The sequence below is a fragment of the Acipenser ruthenus genome, chromosome 6 (assembly GCF_902713425.1).
Source record: "Acipenser ruthenus chromosome 6, fAciRut3.2 maternal haplotype, whole genome shotgun sequence".
NCBI classification, from domain to species: domain Eukaryota; kingdom Metazoa; phylum Chordata; class Actinopteri; order Acipenseriformes; family Acipenseridae; genus Acipenser; species Acipenser ruthenus.
Window position 1 is genome coordinate 69790576 of NC_081194.1, and position 15006 is coordinate 69805581.

General features: G+C 40.1%; 1 protein-coding gene across 1 annotated transcript in view; it reads left to right on the plus strand.

Annotated features, from left to right (window-relative positions):
- Positions 1-13702, plus strand: part of dpysl5a (dihydropyrimidinase like 5a) — a 31101-nt gene extending 17399 nt beyond the window's left edge. Inside the window, exons 5-13 of the mRNA XM_034017184.3 lie at positions 2660-2728; positions 3824-3868; positions 4172-4247; positions 6396-6552; positions 6878-7019; positions 7768-7910; positions 11543-11750; positions 12335-12497; positions 12915-13702. Of these exons, the coding sequence (XP_033873075.1) occupies positions 2660-2728; positions 3824-3868; positions 4172-4247; positions 6396-6552; positions 6878-7019; positions 7768-7910; positions 11543-11750; positions 12335-12497; positions 12915-13000 (1089 nt within the window). The 3' untranslated portion in view covers positions 13001-13702. The remainder of the gene's footprint in view (positions 1-2659; positions 2729-3823; positions 3869-4171; positions 4248-6395; positions 6553-6877; positions 7020-7767; positions 7911-11542; positions 11751-12334; positions 12498-12914) is intronic.
- The last annotated feature ends 1304 nt before the right edge of the window (positions 13703-15006 follow it).

Sequence of the window (15006 nt, forward strand, 5' to 3'; positions counted from 1 at the left end):
TGGAAGCCCCTTGCATGCCTCTCATATCTAATTGCTCTCTACTAGCCCTTCTACTGTTTGTCGAGAGGCAGTGTAAAGGACATGGCTCGTTCATTTACAAATACCTTGTTTTTTTTATTTTGTAGATTTTAAATTACTTTAAAGTTTGTTTAATTAATGAAGACACGTCTATGCTACCAGACACATCTTCAGACCAGATCCCGTTAGTATCCAGCGCAGATATTGCTTAATTATCCTGGCCCTGTCTTCTCCTTGTACTGCATCATTAACATTTAAATCGGTAATAGCAATATGCTGCCGTGATTTTTTAGTGCTGCTTTGCATTTACCCTTTTTAACTGTAAATGCCAGTTCATAATATTCCCAGGAGAATTATAATTATGGATTTCCTTTAAGAATGAGCATGTGGGATGTACAGTTTAAATTTCAGGCTCTTTTGTGCTGCCTGAGAATGTTTTCATGGCCAGGACATTAGACTTCCTGGATCTCTGGCTTGCATGCATTACAGAATCAGGTCAGCCTTCCCTAGTGACTAAAGCAAAAAGACTAGAGAAAGAAATACATGTCAGACTTATTTAGTTTGGAGAACAAGCAGTAGGTTCCCTTTCAAGTATGAAATGTAACCATTACCAAATGGGTGTTTAACTCCTAAAGACCCGAATCCTGAATGTTGTATGCCAAAGCTGCTCTCTGAGCCTGTGATGCAGTCGTGGCCCCACCCCCAAGGCCACAAAAGGACTGCACTCACAGATCTCAGCAACATTTTTCCTTTCAAGACTGACCTGGCAGAGAGCCTTGTTCAGATAAGTACAATTGTTGCTTACAGATAGTGGACAAAAAAATGGAAACACCTGGGTAAATGAGGGACACCAAGTATATTGAAAGCAAGGGCTTCAACACAGGTGTGGCTCATGTGTTAATTAACCAGATAACATCCAAGCATGCTCAGGGTCATGTATAAAAATGCTGGACAGGCCTGGTTGCCTATAATTATGGCTAGCATGGCTGCAAGAGGAGACCTCAGTGACTTTGATGTCAATGGATTTTGAAATCCAGTCTTCCTTGGACCATCCGGCAACAGCTCCTGCTGTTTCCCGTATGATGGACGCCCTATATAGGGTGCATGATGCAGAAAAGCTGGGCCTGGCCCATTTTCTGCTGGTTGAGGCTTCCATTGCTACCTTGGTCCAAACGCCTAATTTGTCGCTGCTATCCAAGGACACTGCCTGCCCTAACAAGCAGTGCCGGGTTTCTGAGGTGAGCCACAAAATAGCCTCCTCAGCCGGGGTGTTCGCCGCATGGCTAGGAAAATACAACAGCATCCTGGTAGCCTATCAGTCGTATTTGCCGGCCGGGGGAGGGGGGTGGGCTTAGGTCGGCCAGGGTGTCCTCAGCTCACCGCGCACCAGCGACCCCTGTAGTCTGGCCGGGCGCCTGCGGGCTTGCCTGTAAGCTGCCCAGAGCTGCGTTGTCCTCCGACGCTGTAGCTCTGAGGTGGCTGCACGGTGAGTTTGCAGTGTGAAAAAAAGCGGTCAGCTGACGGCACACGCTTCGGAGGATTAATTTCAAAACTGAAGGCTGATATATGCAAATTACCTAGTTCTGCCTTTAGGTCAAGATTACATTGCATTTGTTACAAAGGTGCTGCTAGATAACGCAGGTGAGGAAAACTAAGAAAGCAGCATGCTTGTACACTCAGTTTGCTTAGCTGTCGTATGCATGATTAGAACGCAGAATCCTTGGCTAAATTCTCAAAGCTATTTACTCCAAATTGTCATTAGCACATTTTTTTCAGAAAGGAGAAATGCACCCAATAAAGTTAACAAACTAGAAATAAACAACTAACACTTTTAATTAAGGGGCTTGAATGAATTATTACATTGTTTTTTATTCTTTTTAAACGTTTAATTGTTTTCCATTCAGAAAAAAATTGTGCTAATGACATCCATAAATATATCTACGGTACCAAATATATATCGACACTTTGAGGTAAACATGAGTCCAGTTATAAAAATGAAATGCAGACCAAGGTAATGCACACCCCCAGTGTTATCTGCTGACTCTGTCAAGCTATTTCCTTTAAGTGTGGAGAAGAAGAGGTTGTAAGCAGGGTATCACCCCTGAATCCCATGAATGGGATAGGTGTCATCTTCAGAGAAGTCTTTGATAGAGGCTTGAAAGTAGATTAGAGGGAATTAGCTGGAAGCTGTGGTGTACTTACTGTATAGTGTTGCTAGTCTTGCAGATGTCACTGTTACAATGTCCCATACGTCAGCCCACCCGATTGGATTCATATGTTACAAATAAAAAACTGCACCCCTTTTTATTCTTTGAAGATTTTACCTAGAACTTTTAAATAGGTTTTTGAAGGTTGAAGTGTGTGCTTTACATCACATTTGGCAACAATTTAAAACCATATGGTGTCATTTTCTATTCTTCTGCAAGTGGTAGTGATACTGACTGTGCTTGTTTTGTAATTACAGCGTGGACGGGTGGTATGCTATTTGCATATTTGTTTAATCAGTATAATTCAGTAACATTTAGTTGCAATGTAGTAAGGGGTATGAGGTTACTGAATTTTAAATCTGTTTTTAAGACAGCTACTATTCAACATTGTCATGAGAAATAACCACTCTATTTCTTTTTTTTTTTTTTTTTAGGGTGCCAAGGAAGCTCTGGATCTTGGTATTAGTGGACCTGAAGGCATCGAAATCAGCAGGCCAGAGGAGGTGAGCTTTTGTATTCAGAATTTGAAAAGACTAAAAATAATTTCACTTTCACTGGCATTCCAAATCCAGTTATCCTGCAGTAACACGACACAGCAAACGTCCACAGCAAGAGCAAACTGCCATCGAGACAGCAGCCCTTCTCACTAGTGATTTTATCAACTGTGAAGAATCCTAGTACGTCACGCAGTTATCACTTAATTGAACGCATATGATAGTTGAAACAACAAGAAACTAAATCTTCAGTAGGTTTAGAACATTAATAGACCACATCAAATAGATAAGCTGTGAAGCAGTAACATTGATACTGTGTATAGAGTATTTCATTCTTCATTCGTTTACTTCATAATTAAACATTCAGTTACCATAGAAACATAGTGGAAGCAAGTGGGATGATTCAAACCCGATATTAAGTGTTTGCATAAAGTACGTCTCGGCTGTCAGAATGTGGGGGTACTTATGAAGTTGAAGTCATGGTTAAGGTTACAGAATCTCTTACAGCTTACTATCGCTGATATACAACACAATGCAACTCACAGTTGAGAGAGGCTTTTCTTTACACAAAAGCGCACTTCAGGATATATTCCAATGTCAATCTGGAGATTAAGACTGAATTCAGTGGTGTGCTAGTGAAAGGTAAGGAAAAAAACTGTTGCTTCAGGCTTCCCTGCATCCAGCTGACTGTTGTAGCACTAGTTTATAAACCTGGTGTTTTGATATCTTCAGTTATCCTTGTTGGAAACTGGGATGGTTGTATAAAAAGTGCACTAATAGCAGCAGGTGGTAGTCATGCATTTGTAAAGTATTTTGTACAAAGTATGCATTTGGTATAGTACATTATAGCACAAATGTTCTGCTCCTTCCAGGGATGCAATCCCTTTCCATCATAGCCAAGTAGGTCCTCCTCATCAACTCTAGAGTGCAGAGAGGTGACATGTTGAGATGCAGGGGTTTGTTGCAGTAAAACACGTATGAATCACCCTTAGGTGAGACAAGCTGGAGGTGTCGTTTTAGAAACATTTATTGTCAGTGGTTATCCATGATCCGTGACATTTTCTCACTAATGTAATTTTTTTTTTTTTTTTTTTTTACCTGCAGCTCGAGGCAGAGGCAACCCATCGTGCCATTATGATCGCTAATAGAGTATGTATTGTGCTACTGTGTGTGTTTGCTTCTTTTATTATTGAACTTTTACATTTACCATCCATAAATAGTATGTGCTCAAAGCGGTATTGTCGATCTTTGCTGACAATGCAGCAGCAATTATTTTCCCTGCTGAAGAGACGAGCACAATTCAAGCTGTTGTGTGATGGGTCACCAAAGTCATATCTTTAAAACGATATTTAGGGCTTGTTACAGCAACCCAACCTGTTTTAAAAAAAAAAAGTATAATGTTTAGAATGCATTTTTCTTCCTGGTTACCATGCACCCATCTTATACTTTCAGACTCATTGTCCCATTTATCTGGTTAATGTGTCCAGCATGTCTGCAGGAGATGTTATTGCATCTGCTAAGATGCAAGGTAAGCTTGTGTTTTATTTTAATTTTTTTATTACATTGTGTATTTAATACTCTTATTTACTAATAGTTATTATACCCTTGGGCCTCATTTACTAAAGGGCACTAAATTTAATTAGCACACACGTAAAGTAGTGAGCCTAATGTGCGCGATAAATCTAAATTTAGTGCCCCATTTACTAACAGAGAATGCATACATTTATGTGCACACAATTTGCTCATTTACATGCTGTAGTGCGCATTAAATTTAGTGTGTGCGATAATTTAATGGGCACAATAATGTCCAAGACTACACGTGAACACCTTCATATGAAAAGCCCCAGCGGTCCAGGTGTATCTTTTGGTCAGTAGCGTATTGTGAAAGGTGGAGGTGGCTCACATTGACCGAAAATGAGCGATCAACAGACACAGCACTCAGCAGGGGACAGGCAGAGGCAACGTGAAACTGCACTGCTTACCTTTTAATTTTAACATGTTTTCCTTGATGAGACGTAGCCTCAGTTCTCTTCCTTGTCGGCATTGTCACCCTGCAGGCTCCATGGATCGGGGTGACAGTATCATGTGAGTGCAATCAATAGCACCCATCACATTGGGGAAGCCAGCAACCTGGTACAGCTCACTTTCACGTCCTGTAAACCTGTCCTCTGGGTGGGAAATTCCCCATGAGCTTTAGCAGGACATGCTGTTGTATTATACACATGAGTAGCTACAGCTTTTAATGGCAGGAAGCCTGTATGTGTGTGAATCCACTGGATAAATGTGACACGGTTCTGATTTTACTGAGTAAAAATACTGAAGGGACACAAAGCTAAAAAAATAATGATATGCAAACACACACAGAAGATATGAATACAAGGTAGTTTGAAATGTATTGGAACTCTGGAAGTCTCGCTTTCTCCCGCGACAGAATAAAGAATAAATAACACATATTATTGCTATATGTGCGATCCTGTCTGTGTAATCCTGTATAAAAGGGAAATTAAGAAATCGACTATTACTTCTTAATTTCATACACTATAGCTGTTACTTTTTTTTATTGCAGGTTATTAGATTGGTTGCAGTTAAAGCTGAATTACATAGTTTACAATAAATAGTTCATACTCTAAAGGTTTCTCCTTAAAATCTAGTATTTATTTTATTTTAACTGTACACCATTTCATGTGTAAGCACAACTACCTAGACAATCAATTTTCATTTCTGGACTTTTTCCGTTCAAACAAATTTTCATCAAGATGTATTTATTTCACGTTACTGAATCAGTGACTCAAATGAACAAATCTGATGATTCCTTTGCCGACCGAGGACGGGAGCTCCCAGGGGGTGGCGCACAATTGGCTGAGCGCCGCCCGGGGGGAGAGAGGGTTAGGTCGGCCAGGGTGTCCTCGGCTCACCGCGCACCAGCGACCCCTGTGGTCTGGCCGGGCACCTGCGGGCTTTCTTGTAAGTTGTCCAGAGCTGCGTTGTCCTCCGACGCTGTAGCTCTGGGTGGCTGCATGGTGAGTCTGCAGTGTGTAAAAAAGCGGTCGGCTGACGGCACACGCTTCAGAGGACAGGGTGTGCTCGTCTTCGCCGCTCCCGAGTCAGCGCGGGGGTGGTAGTGGTGAGCTGAGCTAAACAAAATAATTGGACGCTACTAAATTGGGGAGAAAACAACAAAAAAAATAATTGGCGATTACTAAATTTATAAATAAATAAATAAATAAATAAATAGCGCCTATCAGTGGTTAAAGCCTGCCTTCCATAAGCACTAATAAATGATCACTTTAATGCACACACTAGTAAATACCATGTGAATACCGCTCATCTCATTATTCTGAGCTGGATGCTCATTTACATACATCAACATGCATTACCATAAAAATCAAATATTCATTCTCATTACCATAGTGTGAAGCACTAAATTCAGTGTGCGGCATAATATGCCAAGTATCGCACTCAATAATGAATAAAATTGCAATAGTAATTACGGCAGTCATGAATGTGCTGCACACTCATTTCAATTATCGCGCACCATAAAGTTTAGCGCCCTTTCGTAAATGAGGCCCTTGGTGTAAAGACAGCTGAACAGAAATGTGCCTAGCAAAATCAATAAATAAACTGGGACAGATGCATCTCCGGTGTTAGATTTATTTCATGAATGCACTTTCTTTAGGGAAGGTTGTCCATGCAGAGACGACCACAGCCCATGCTGTCCTGAACGGACTCCATTACTATCACCAGGACTGGTCACATGCGGCAGCCTACGTCACTGTGCCTCCACTTCGACTGGACCCAAACACGCCGAACTACATCATGAGCCTGCTTGGCAAGTAAGTACACCCTATTCAGCAGTAGACATCCATAATCAGACATGCATGCTCATTCATAGAGGCTCAGTAGCTGATGTGGAGGGGAAATAAACACTACAGTACTTCCCCTGAGTTACATTTGCTTGATAATAACAACATTGCAATACTTTTATTTGCAAGACATTTGTAAATGTTTTATTTTTATTAATTTATTGTACAAAGTTCTAACCACTAAAATCATTTTTCTTCTTGTAAGTTGTATTAACACTATTATTGATTCCCTTTCAATTGTGCTGAGAATCTTCTGATTCTCAGCTTGTTATTAATGCACTTGTTGTTTTTACAGTGACTCTGTAAACGTTGTAGCCTCAGACCACCGTCCCTTCACCACCAAGCAGAAAGCAATGGGGAAGGAAGACTTCACTAAAATCCCACATGGTGTCAGTGGTGTCCAGGACAGGATGAGTGTTATCTGGGAAAGAGGAGTGGTGCGCTGCACATTCATTATTACCACCAGTAACGGCCACCTCACTGGAGGGCTCGTGACAAAGCTAAATTACTTGTTGGCTTCATTTGTGTTCGTAGTAGTGGATGTAAGAAATGTACATCTGTTAGAAGTACAACATGATGTTTCTGATTTCTGGTGTACCAGAGGACTCGTTTGAGAGCTACGTAAGAACAGTCATCAGGATTCCTAAAACCGAAAATTATACACAAAGTGAATGAAAACAAGAAAATACATTTTTTAAGATGTGTACCTTTGAATTTAAGTTTGACAAACCTTTTAAGAAAGTAAAAGAATTGGAAAGTAGTATGTATGCTATTAATTTTATTTATACAGGTTATCATCTATTAAACATCTGTATATATTATAACCATGAAGGCATTCGTGCACATAAAAGCTTTTTATAAATAAAGGTGCTGGCCAGTATAAGGCACTATGTATATTAAAGAATGTCTCTACAAAGTCATAAAATAGTTCTTAACAATGGTAAACCAACCATGCATACCTCAGTTAATTGTTGATATTTGTGGAGACAGGAATGGTCGCACACTCAAAAAAACAATATTCTTTAAGACATGATCCCTGATGTTGTGCAGCATAATCTTCTTACATTTTATGAGCTTAAAAACATTTTGATTCAAACAAGACAAAGTAAAAACACAACATAGCGTGTCTTCAGCAGCTGCAGCGGTACAGCAGTTGCAACAGTGATATTTGTTTGAACCCATCAGGTGGGAGGCAAGATGGATGAAAACCGCTTTGTTGCCGTGACGAGTTCAAACGCTGCGAAGATTTACAACCTGTACCCGAGGAAGGGCAGGATCATCCCCGGGGCTGACGCAGACGTCGTGGTCTGGGACCCAGACGCCACAAAGTAGGGAAATGAATTTAATCAGCACCTAACATTCCTTAAATATCCATATAATCGGGTCTGTGGTCTGGAGCACTTGCATACATAATGTGTAAATCCATGACAATTAGAACATAAGAACATAAGAAAGTTTACAAACGAGAGGAGGCCATTCAGCCCGTCTTACTCGTTTGGTTGTTAGTAGCTTATTGATCCCAGAACCTCATCAAGCAGCTTCTTGAAGGATCCCAGGGTGTCAGCTTCAACAACATTACTGGGGAGTTGGTTCCAGACCCTCACAATTCTCTGTGTAAAAAAGTGCCTCCTATCTTCTGTTCTGAATGCCCCTTTATCTAATCTCCATTTGTGACCCCTGGTCCTTGTTTCTTTTTTCAGGTCAAAAAAGTCCCCTGGGTCGACATTGTCTATACCTTTTAAGATTTTGAATGTTTTAATCAGATCGCTGCGTAGTCTTCTTTGTTCAAGACTGAATAGATTCAATTCTTTTAGCCTGTCTGCATACGACATGCCTTTTAAACCCAAGATAATTCTGGTTGCTCTTCTTTGCACTCTTTCTAGAGCAGCAATATCCTTTTTGTAACGAGGTGACCAGAACTGAACACAATATTCTAGGTGAGGTCTTACTTATGCATTGTAAAGTTTTAACATTACTTCCCTTGATTTAAATTCAACACTTCTCACAATATATCCGAGCATCTTGTTGGCCTTTTTTATAGCTTCCCCACATTGTCTAGGTGAAGACATTTCTGAGTCAACATAAACTCCTAGGTCTTTTTCATAGTTCCTTTCTTCAATTTCAGTGTCTCCCATATGATATTTATAATGCACATTTTTTTGCCTGCATGCAATACTTTACACTTTTCTCTATTAAATGTCATTTGCCATATGTCTGCCTGGTTCTGAATGCTGTCCAGGTCATTTTGAATGACCTTTGCTGCTGCAGCAGTGTTGTCCTGTTTAAGTTACATTCATTGAAATTGTAGTAAATGATAAATGTATAACCCATATACTATAAAAAGGGCAAGTAAAGTCTAAAGTATTTTTTTAAAGCTTAAATGCTAATATTTTGGAAGGGCCATTTTATATGCATTTATGCATTTTCACAGTTGCAGGGATGTGTTGTCTGTCTGTTTAAACTTTTAATCTTTTTGAATAGTGCACCACCTGCTGGATGAACAGGGCTCTGCAGGTTGTAATTCCACCAAGAAACCAGCACATGGCATTAGTTTTTTATTTTATTTTTTTATTTTATAAATTTAGTCGTTGCCATTTATTTTTTATTATTTTCTCCCAATTTGGAAATGCCAATTATTTTATTATGCTCAGCTCACCACTACCACCCCTGCACTGACTCGGGAGGGCGAAGACGAACACACGCTGTCCTCCGAAGCGTGTGCCGTCAGCCGACCGCTTTTTTTCACACTGTGGACTCACCATGCAGCCACCCAAGAGCTACAGCGTCGGAGGACAATGTAGCTCTCGGGCAGCTTACAGGCAAGCCCGCAAGCATCCAGCCAGACTACAGGGGTCGCTGGTGCGCGGTGAGCCGAGGACACCCTGGACCCTCCCTCTCCCCGGGCAGCGCTCGGCCAATTGAGCACCGCCCCCTGGAAGCTCCCGTCCTCGGTCGGCAAAGGAATAGCCTGGACTCAAACTCGTGACGTCCAGACTATAGAGCGCATTCTGCACTCCACGTGGAGCGCCTTTACTGGATGCGCCACTCGGGAGCCCCATGGCATTAGTTTGTTAATTTCACTTCCCCTCAGCAGGGCAGATGATACAATAAAACATAAATTATGAATACAATCACATGAATGATCTGAGCTTAATGGAATGAACATGAATTGGGAGAAAAATAAATGAGAGGAAAGCATAAGAAAGCACACCATCACAAAAACATTTCTCATTTTGAAAATCCAGTGAATTTTGGAGGAACCATTAACAATAACTCTTGTCTCTTATTAGCTTTATTAACATTTTTACTGTCTCTCCCTGAGAATTTGTTTATGTTAATTCAGGATATGCAAATATTTCAAATACAATTCTGTAGAGAAACTGCAGCACCCTAATACATTTGCTATCAGTCACATGGTCTGTTTTGTGCTCAAACATTGGAGTGCTTTTTTAAGTACGACACATGATGTGGTTAGATATCAGGAAGAAGCAGCAATTTCTCATCTGTAGTGTTGTCTTTGAGATATCTGAATATTCCAAAATAAAGTACAAAATACAAGCAAAGAACCAAAAGCACTTCCAACAGAATTAAAGATAATATTGTTAGTTCTAATTGGACCATTTTTGGATAGCATTACTTTAAATGTGAAAGCCAGAATAATACTGCATTTGCTGTATTGGTATGCATCATTAAAATAAATGAAAATGAATGGAGGCTGGCAATTTAGCCACGAGGGGCTAGTTTCTCATTTGTAGTAACGCATTGAGTCAGTACAGTTTTTAGCATAGACATTTGGTAAAGGGCAAAACTTCAATCAAATCAAATAAGAGATTGTTCTAATTTTAACATTTCAGACAACTTTGCTACATAGTTAACTGATCAAGCATGTCATTTGTGGCCCAGACTCTCTTTTTCAACCCTTCGGTTTCTATCTTGTTATCAGTAACTCACATTTTTCTAGACCACACACTGGTCTATATGACACTTCAATATCATGGCAGCTAAAATACATGCTCAATGAGAAAATAAGTCTGAGGCTTGTGTCTCTGTACAAGGCTAGCCAGGGTCAATATATCAGTCCAAGGTGGGTTGTTTTGCGCATGATGCCACTCCACAGCTGTTTGCCTCCGTGCCATAGTCTGCCATGTCACTGATGCAGGTTCAACGATACCCTGTGCTCATTTGTTTTCTAACTTAGGAATAAAGCCAAAGCTGAAAACAGGAGTGTTGTATCAGCATTCAAGCTGCAGAAAAAAAACAGGGTTAGTTTTTTGTATTTTTTATCCTACCCTTGATACATTTAATTTCACAAAGCTTATATACGTGTCCCTCACTCGCTGTAAAGCCATGTCAGGAAGCGTCACAAGTAAATGGCAGGTCTACTGCTTCACCACTTCAGTAGTTATCAACATCACTTGAGACAACAATGCATGCCGCAGTCACACTACTGCTGCTGCACTGGGGAAAACTCCTAGTGTGAGCTGGAAATGCAGAATGGAGGTACCTGCCTGTGCAGGAAACAATTCAGTGCATTGTTGAATTCCCAGCCAAAATCCTAACTCCAGTCCAGGGGAGTCAGAAAATGACTGATGATGTTCATGCTTTCCATCTTTTCAGTGTATTAAGACAGGGTTTGGTTTCTAAAATATTTAAGGTGAAACTGTAAAGAGAGTGCATCACACAACACTACCCATTGCATTGATAGTAAAAATCTAATAGGGACCATTTTAATGAAATATGTTGCCGAGGTTATGTGGCCTGTTGATCAGTTATCATAGCTAGAGGCCATGTGTCTCTTTGTGTCATTCTTTTAATAATATACTGCTTCAGAGTTACATGATGCCAGATCCACACAGCATGCTGAGTTATTTTGTAAAACGAATTGTCGGTGTTAATTCTGTTTTACTGTTCTAGCTCTGTATCTTTCTGTATGTTCTGTATCTTGATTCTCTCTCCCCAGGACCATCTCAGTGAGCACCCAGGTGCAGGGCGGGGATGTCAACCTGTATGAGAATCTGCGCAGCCACGGAGTGCCGCTGGTCACCATCAGCCGTGGGAGAGTGGTCTCCGAGAACGGGGTGTTCATGTGTGCTGAGGGGACCGGCAAATTCTACCCGCTCAGGACCTTCCCTGACTTCCTGTACAAGAAGATGGTACAAAGAGAAAGGGTAGGAGAGAGGAGATGCCACACTACTAACACTTTGTCTGGGAAGACATTGTAGTTTCTGGAAGCGACCTTGGTCAAAACAAGACTTTGTAACAGTCTGGGATATCCATTGTTTTGGTACTCGAGGAGTATGAACCAGGTCCTGAATCTCACACAAGAAATCTGTTCTACCCGCTATTTATGATTTTCTTTTGAAGCTTTCATACTAGGCTAACTCAATTACATTTCTGTTTCTACTTCTATATTGTCGTATTATCATATACACATACCCATTTCACTTTGTTTACTCCTATCCTTACACATTAATGCAGAGCAATGTAACAACTGGGCATGAAAAATCTGCCTCAGAGAACAAACTCAAAGAACTTTCACTCTCAAGAAATGTCAGACGCATGACAAGGGACAAAAACAAATATCAAAATACATTTTAGCTTCCATCTCACCCAGGGAGCAGTTGAGACAGAATATCATTACTCAATAAACGCCACAATGACACTTAATGTACTTCTAGTACGTTTAAAAAGACATGTTAAACCTGCTGTTTTAAAATGCCTGGTTTAAATCAATGCCGGTTTCACATTTCAGTGCCAAACCCTGAAGGGTGTGGAGCGTTCTCCATATGCTGGTGACGTGGCAGTGGTCTCAACTTCCGGGAAGGAGTCGGGACCCCCAGATGGTGATGCAGCCAGACCTTCAACAAGGCACGGAGGCATGAGGGACCTGCATGAGTCCAGCTTCAATTTATCCGGTAGGCATCTTGCGCCTGTATAATAATGTGGAGACTACTTTGCAACTGCTGGTATATTTTATTAAAATGGCAATAGTTGGACATTTTTCCCACAGACTGCATAGTCTAATTAGTCTAACCATGTTAAATAACCCACACTCTGTACCACAGCATAGTAAAAACAGGTACTGTATGATAGCAATAAAATTGTTTACTAGTTCTTGTTTTGTATGTTAAATAGATTGAGCATTCAAGCTAAAAGCCACATTTTTAAATCATTTTGAAATATTATGTTTATACCAAAAAAAGAGAAATGGAATGTTTTCAGATGTGTGTAAAATAAAAAAAAATATGAGAAAAAAAAATGGGAAGAAACTATTGCAGCACAGTTGAGCTTAGCCATTTTTCTTTGTAAATGCTGTGTTTCGTGTGTCTTAGGTACCCAGACTGATGATCATGTTCCAAAGAGATCTTCTGCCAGGATTCTGGCTCCCCCTGGTGGAAGGTCCAGCGGAATTTGGTAACCATGGAAACCCCCCCAAATTTGGGGCCAAATACAGCAGCAAATTTCAATACGATATCGCTACTGGGTCGCAACACTGAAATCATTGTCTTAACTAACTGAAGGAAGAACAAAAAACACTGCACTGATTTTTATACCGTGCTTAGAATATCCTAAACATATACTGTACTTTAAAAACTTTTAAAAGAGAAAGGCACTTCATGTTCTAATTGGACACAAACTAGAATTAGGTGCTTAGGAACTGATTTACAACAATGTGTATTTGGAAGATTGGCTGTTGAAACTGTATGTGATAAACAAACAATGAAGAGGATGTCCCTGGCTATAATGTTGACATGTTTTTAGGAAGGAAATGTTTTCTTAAATTGATGGTGATAAGGAAAGGCTGATAAAATAAAGGTTCATTCAAATATTTGTTTGTTTGTTTCCTGGAGGTTCAGCACTTAGTAAATCTGTTAGTAAAATATCTCTAGCCAGAATGTTTTTTGTTTGGGTGCTACAGTACAGTGTGTGTTGGCTGGGGTTATGTAGCAGTACTAGAAGCTGAACAAAACATAGTGTTTTTGCTGTAGAGTAGTCCTGGAACAATGTGCTTTTTGTCATGGTGTCTCCTTGTTGCTCCAAATGCCTCTAAAACAGTATGTCAAAGTCCTGAAAAATATGAGTTTCTTTATTTAATAAATGTGAATGTTAGCCAAGAAAACACAGCTTCAACATGTATTTAATTTATTTCATGAAGTCCTTTTATTTTAAACATCTGTGTTAAAGAAGTGATACCCAATCATTACCTTTATTAGCTTCAGCAACCCCACTCCCTAGGGGCAAGATTCAAACAAAGCAAGCTTTCACTCAGCGGCTGTCTGTGTAGCTATGGCGGTGGTGCAGTAACCTCGAATTGGTGCTGTTGCGTTCTTAAACGGGCAAAGGCTCCCCAGGCATGCCCCCCAGCCAATCAGGACCTCCCGATCAGCTAGGCTTCTGGCAAGCCTTCCTGTTTACCACAGCAGCAGCACAGCTGAACCAGCGACAGGGTCCTCCTTGTCACAAAGCATCATTAGCTTCCTGAGGAATTCGAAGAGAAGCTATTACAATTTCAGCGTTTCGTTATTAGGCTCAGTTCTAATCAGACCATCGTATTTTTCTACTTGCCAAGCAATACCACAGTTCACAAAAAGGGAGAAAACGTGAGTAATCACAAATGGAAATGAGAAGCCACACATAACTGTAATGCTTTGTGTGACAGCAGATTACTGCAAACTGCCTCCATACGTCGTTTTCTTATATGAGTAAATGCATCTTTATTTTATTAATTTTTTTCGCTCAAGTTGAGGGTGGGAAATTTGGGCTGCATCTTAAATTCGAAGGAATACGGTACTATTGGTATAAAAGTTTAAACTGCTGTTTCCTTGTGCTGTAAGTCACTTGATCTGATTGCCAACAATTGAAGTGAATCCAACATACAACATGAAAATAATTAGGTACCAGGAAGCAACAGCCAGGATTCATCTATTGTGTTGTACATTAAAAAATATGCATAATCAGTGAAAAAAAAAAAAAAATAAGCAAAGAACCACGAGCCTGTGCTAATATGAGGTTAAACCCTTATTTGGGTATCACTGTCTGTTTGGATCCTTATAGTAATGGAGAACAGCAGACTAGTGTCACCTTTGGTGCCATTCTTGTGATGCGTGATGATGAGGCAGTCTTATGGGTTAAAGGCTCTGAAACAATGAAAAAACTATATGAACATCATTTAGATCTATAATTTAACGTCATGTTAATAAAAGAAACAACAAAATGATATTGCAAAATTAGAAGCAAAATTATTGAATTCTATTGGGTGATGCAAAGCTTTTGGCCATAGGTGTAGTTAGCATTATAAGAAATGTAATCTTTTTCACTACACAATTAAGTTAATCTCTAACTTTCTTTTTTTAACTCTTAAATGGATTAAAAAGGCCAGTGCACATGTCGACGTGTTTTTGAATACATGTTAACATAGAAAGA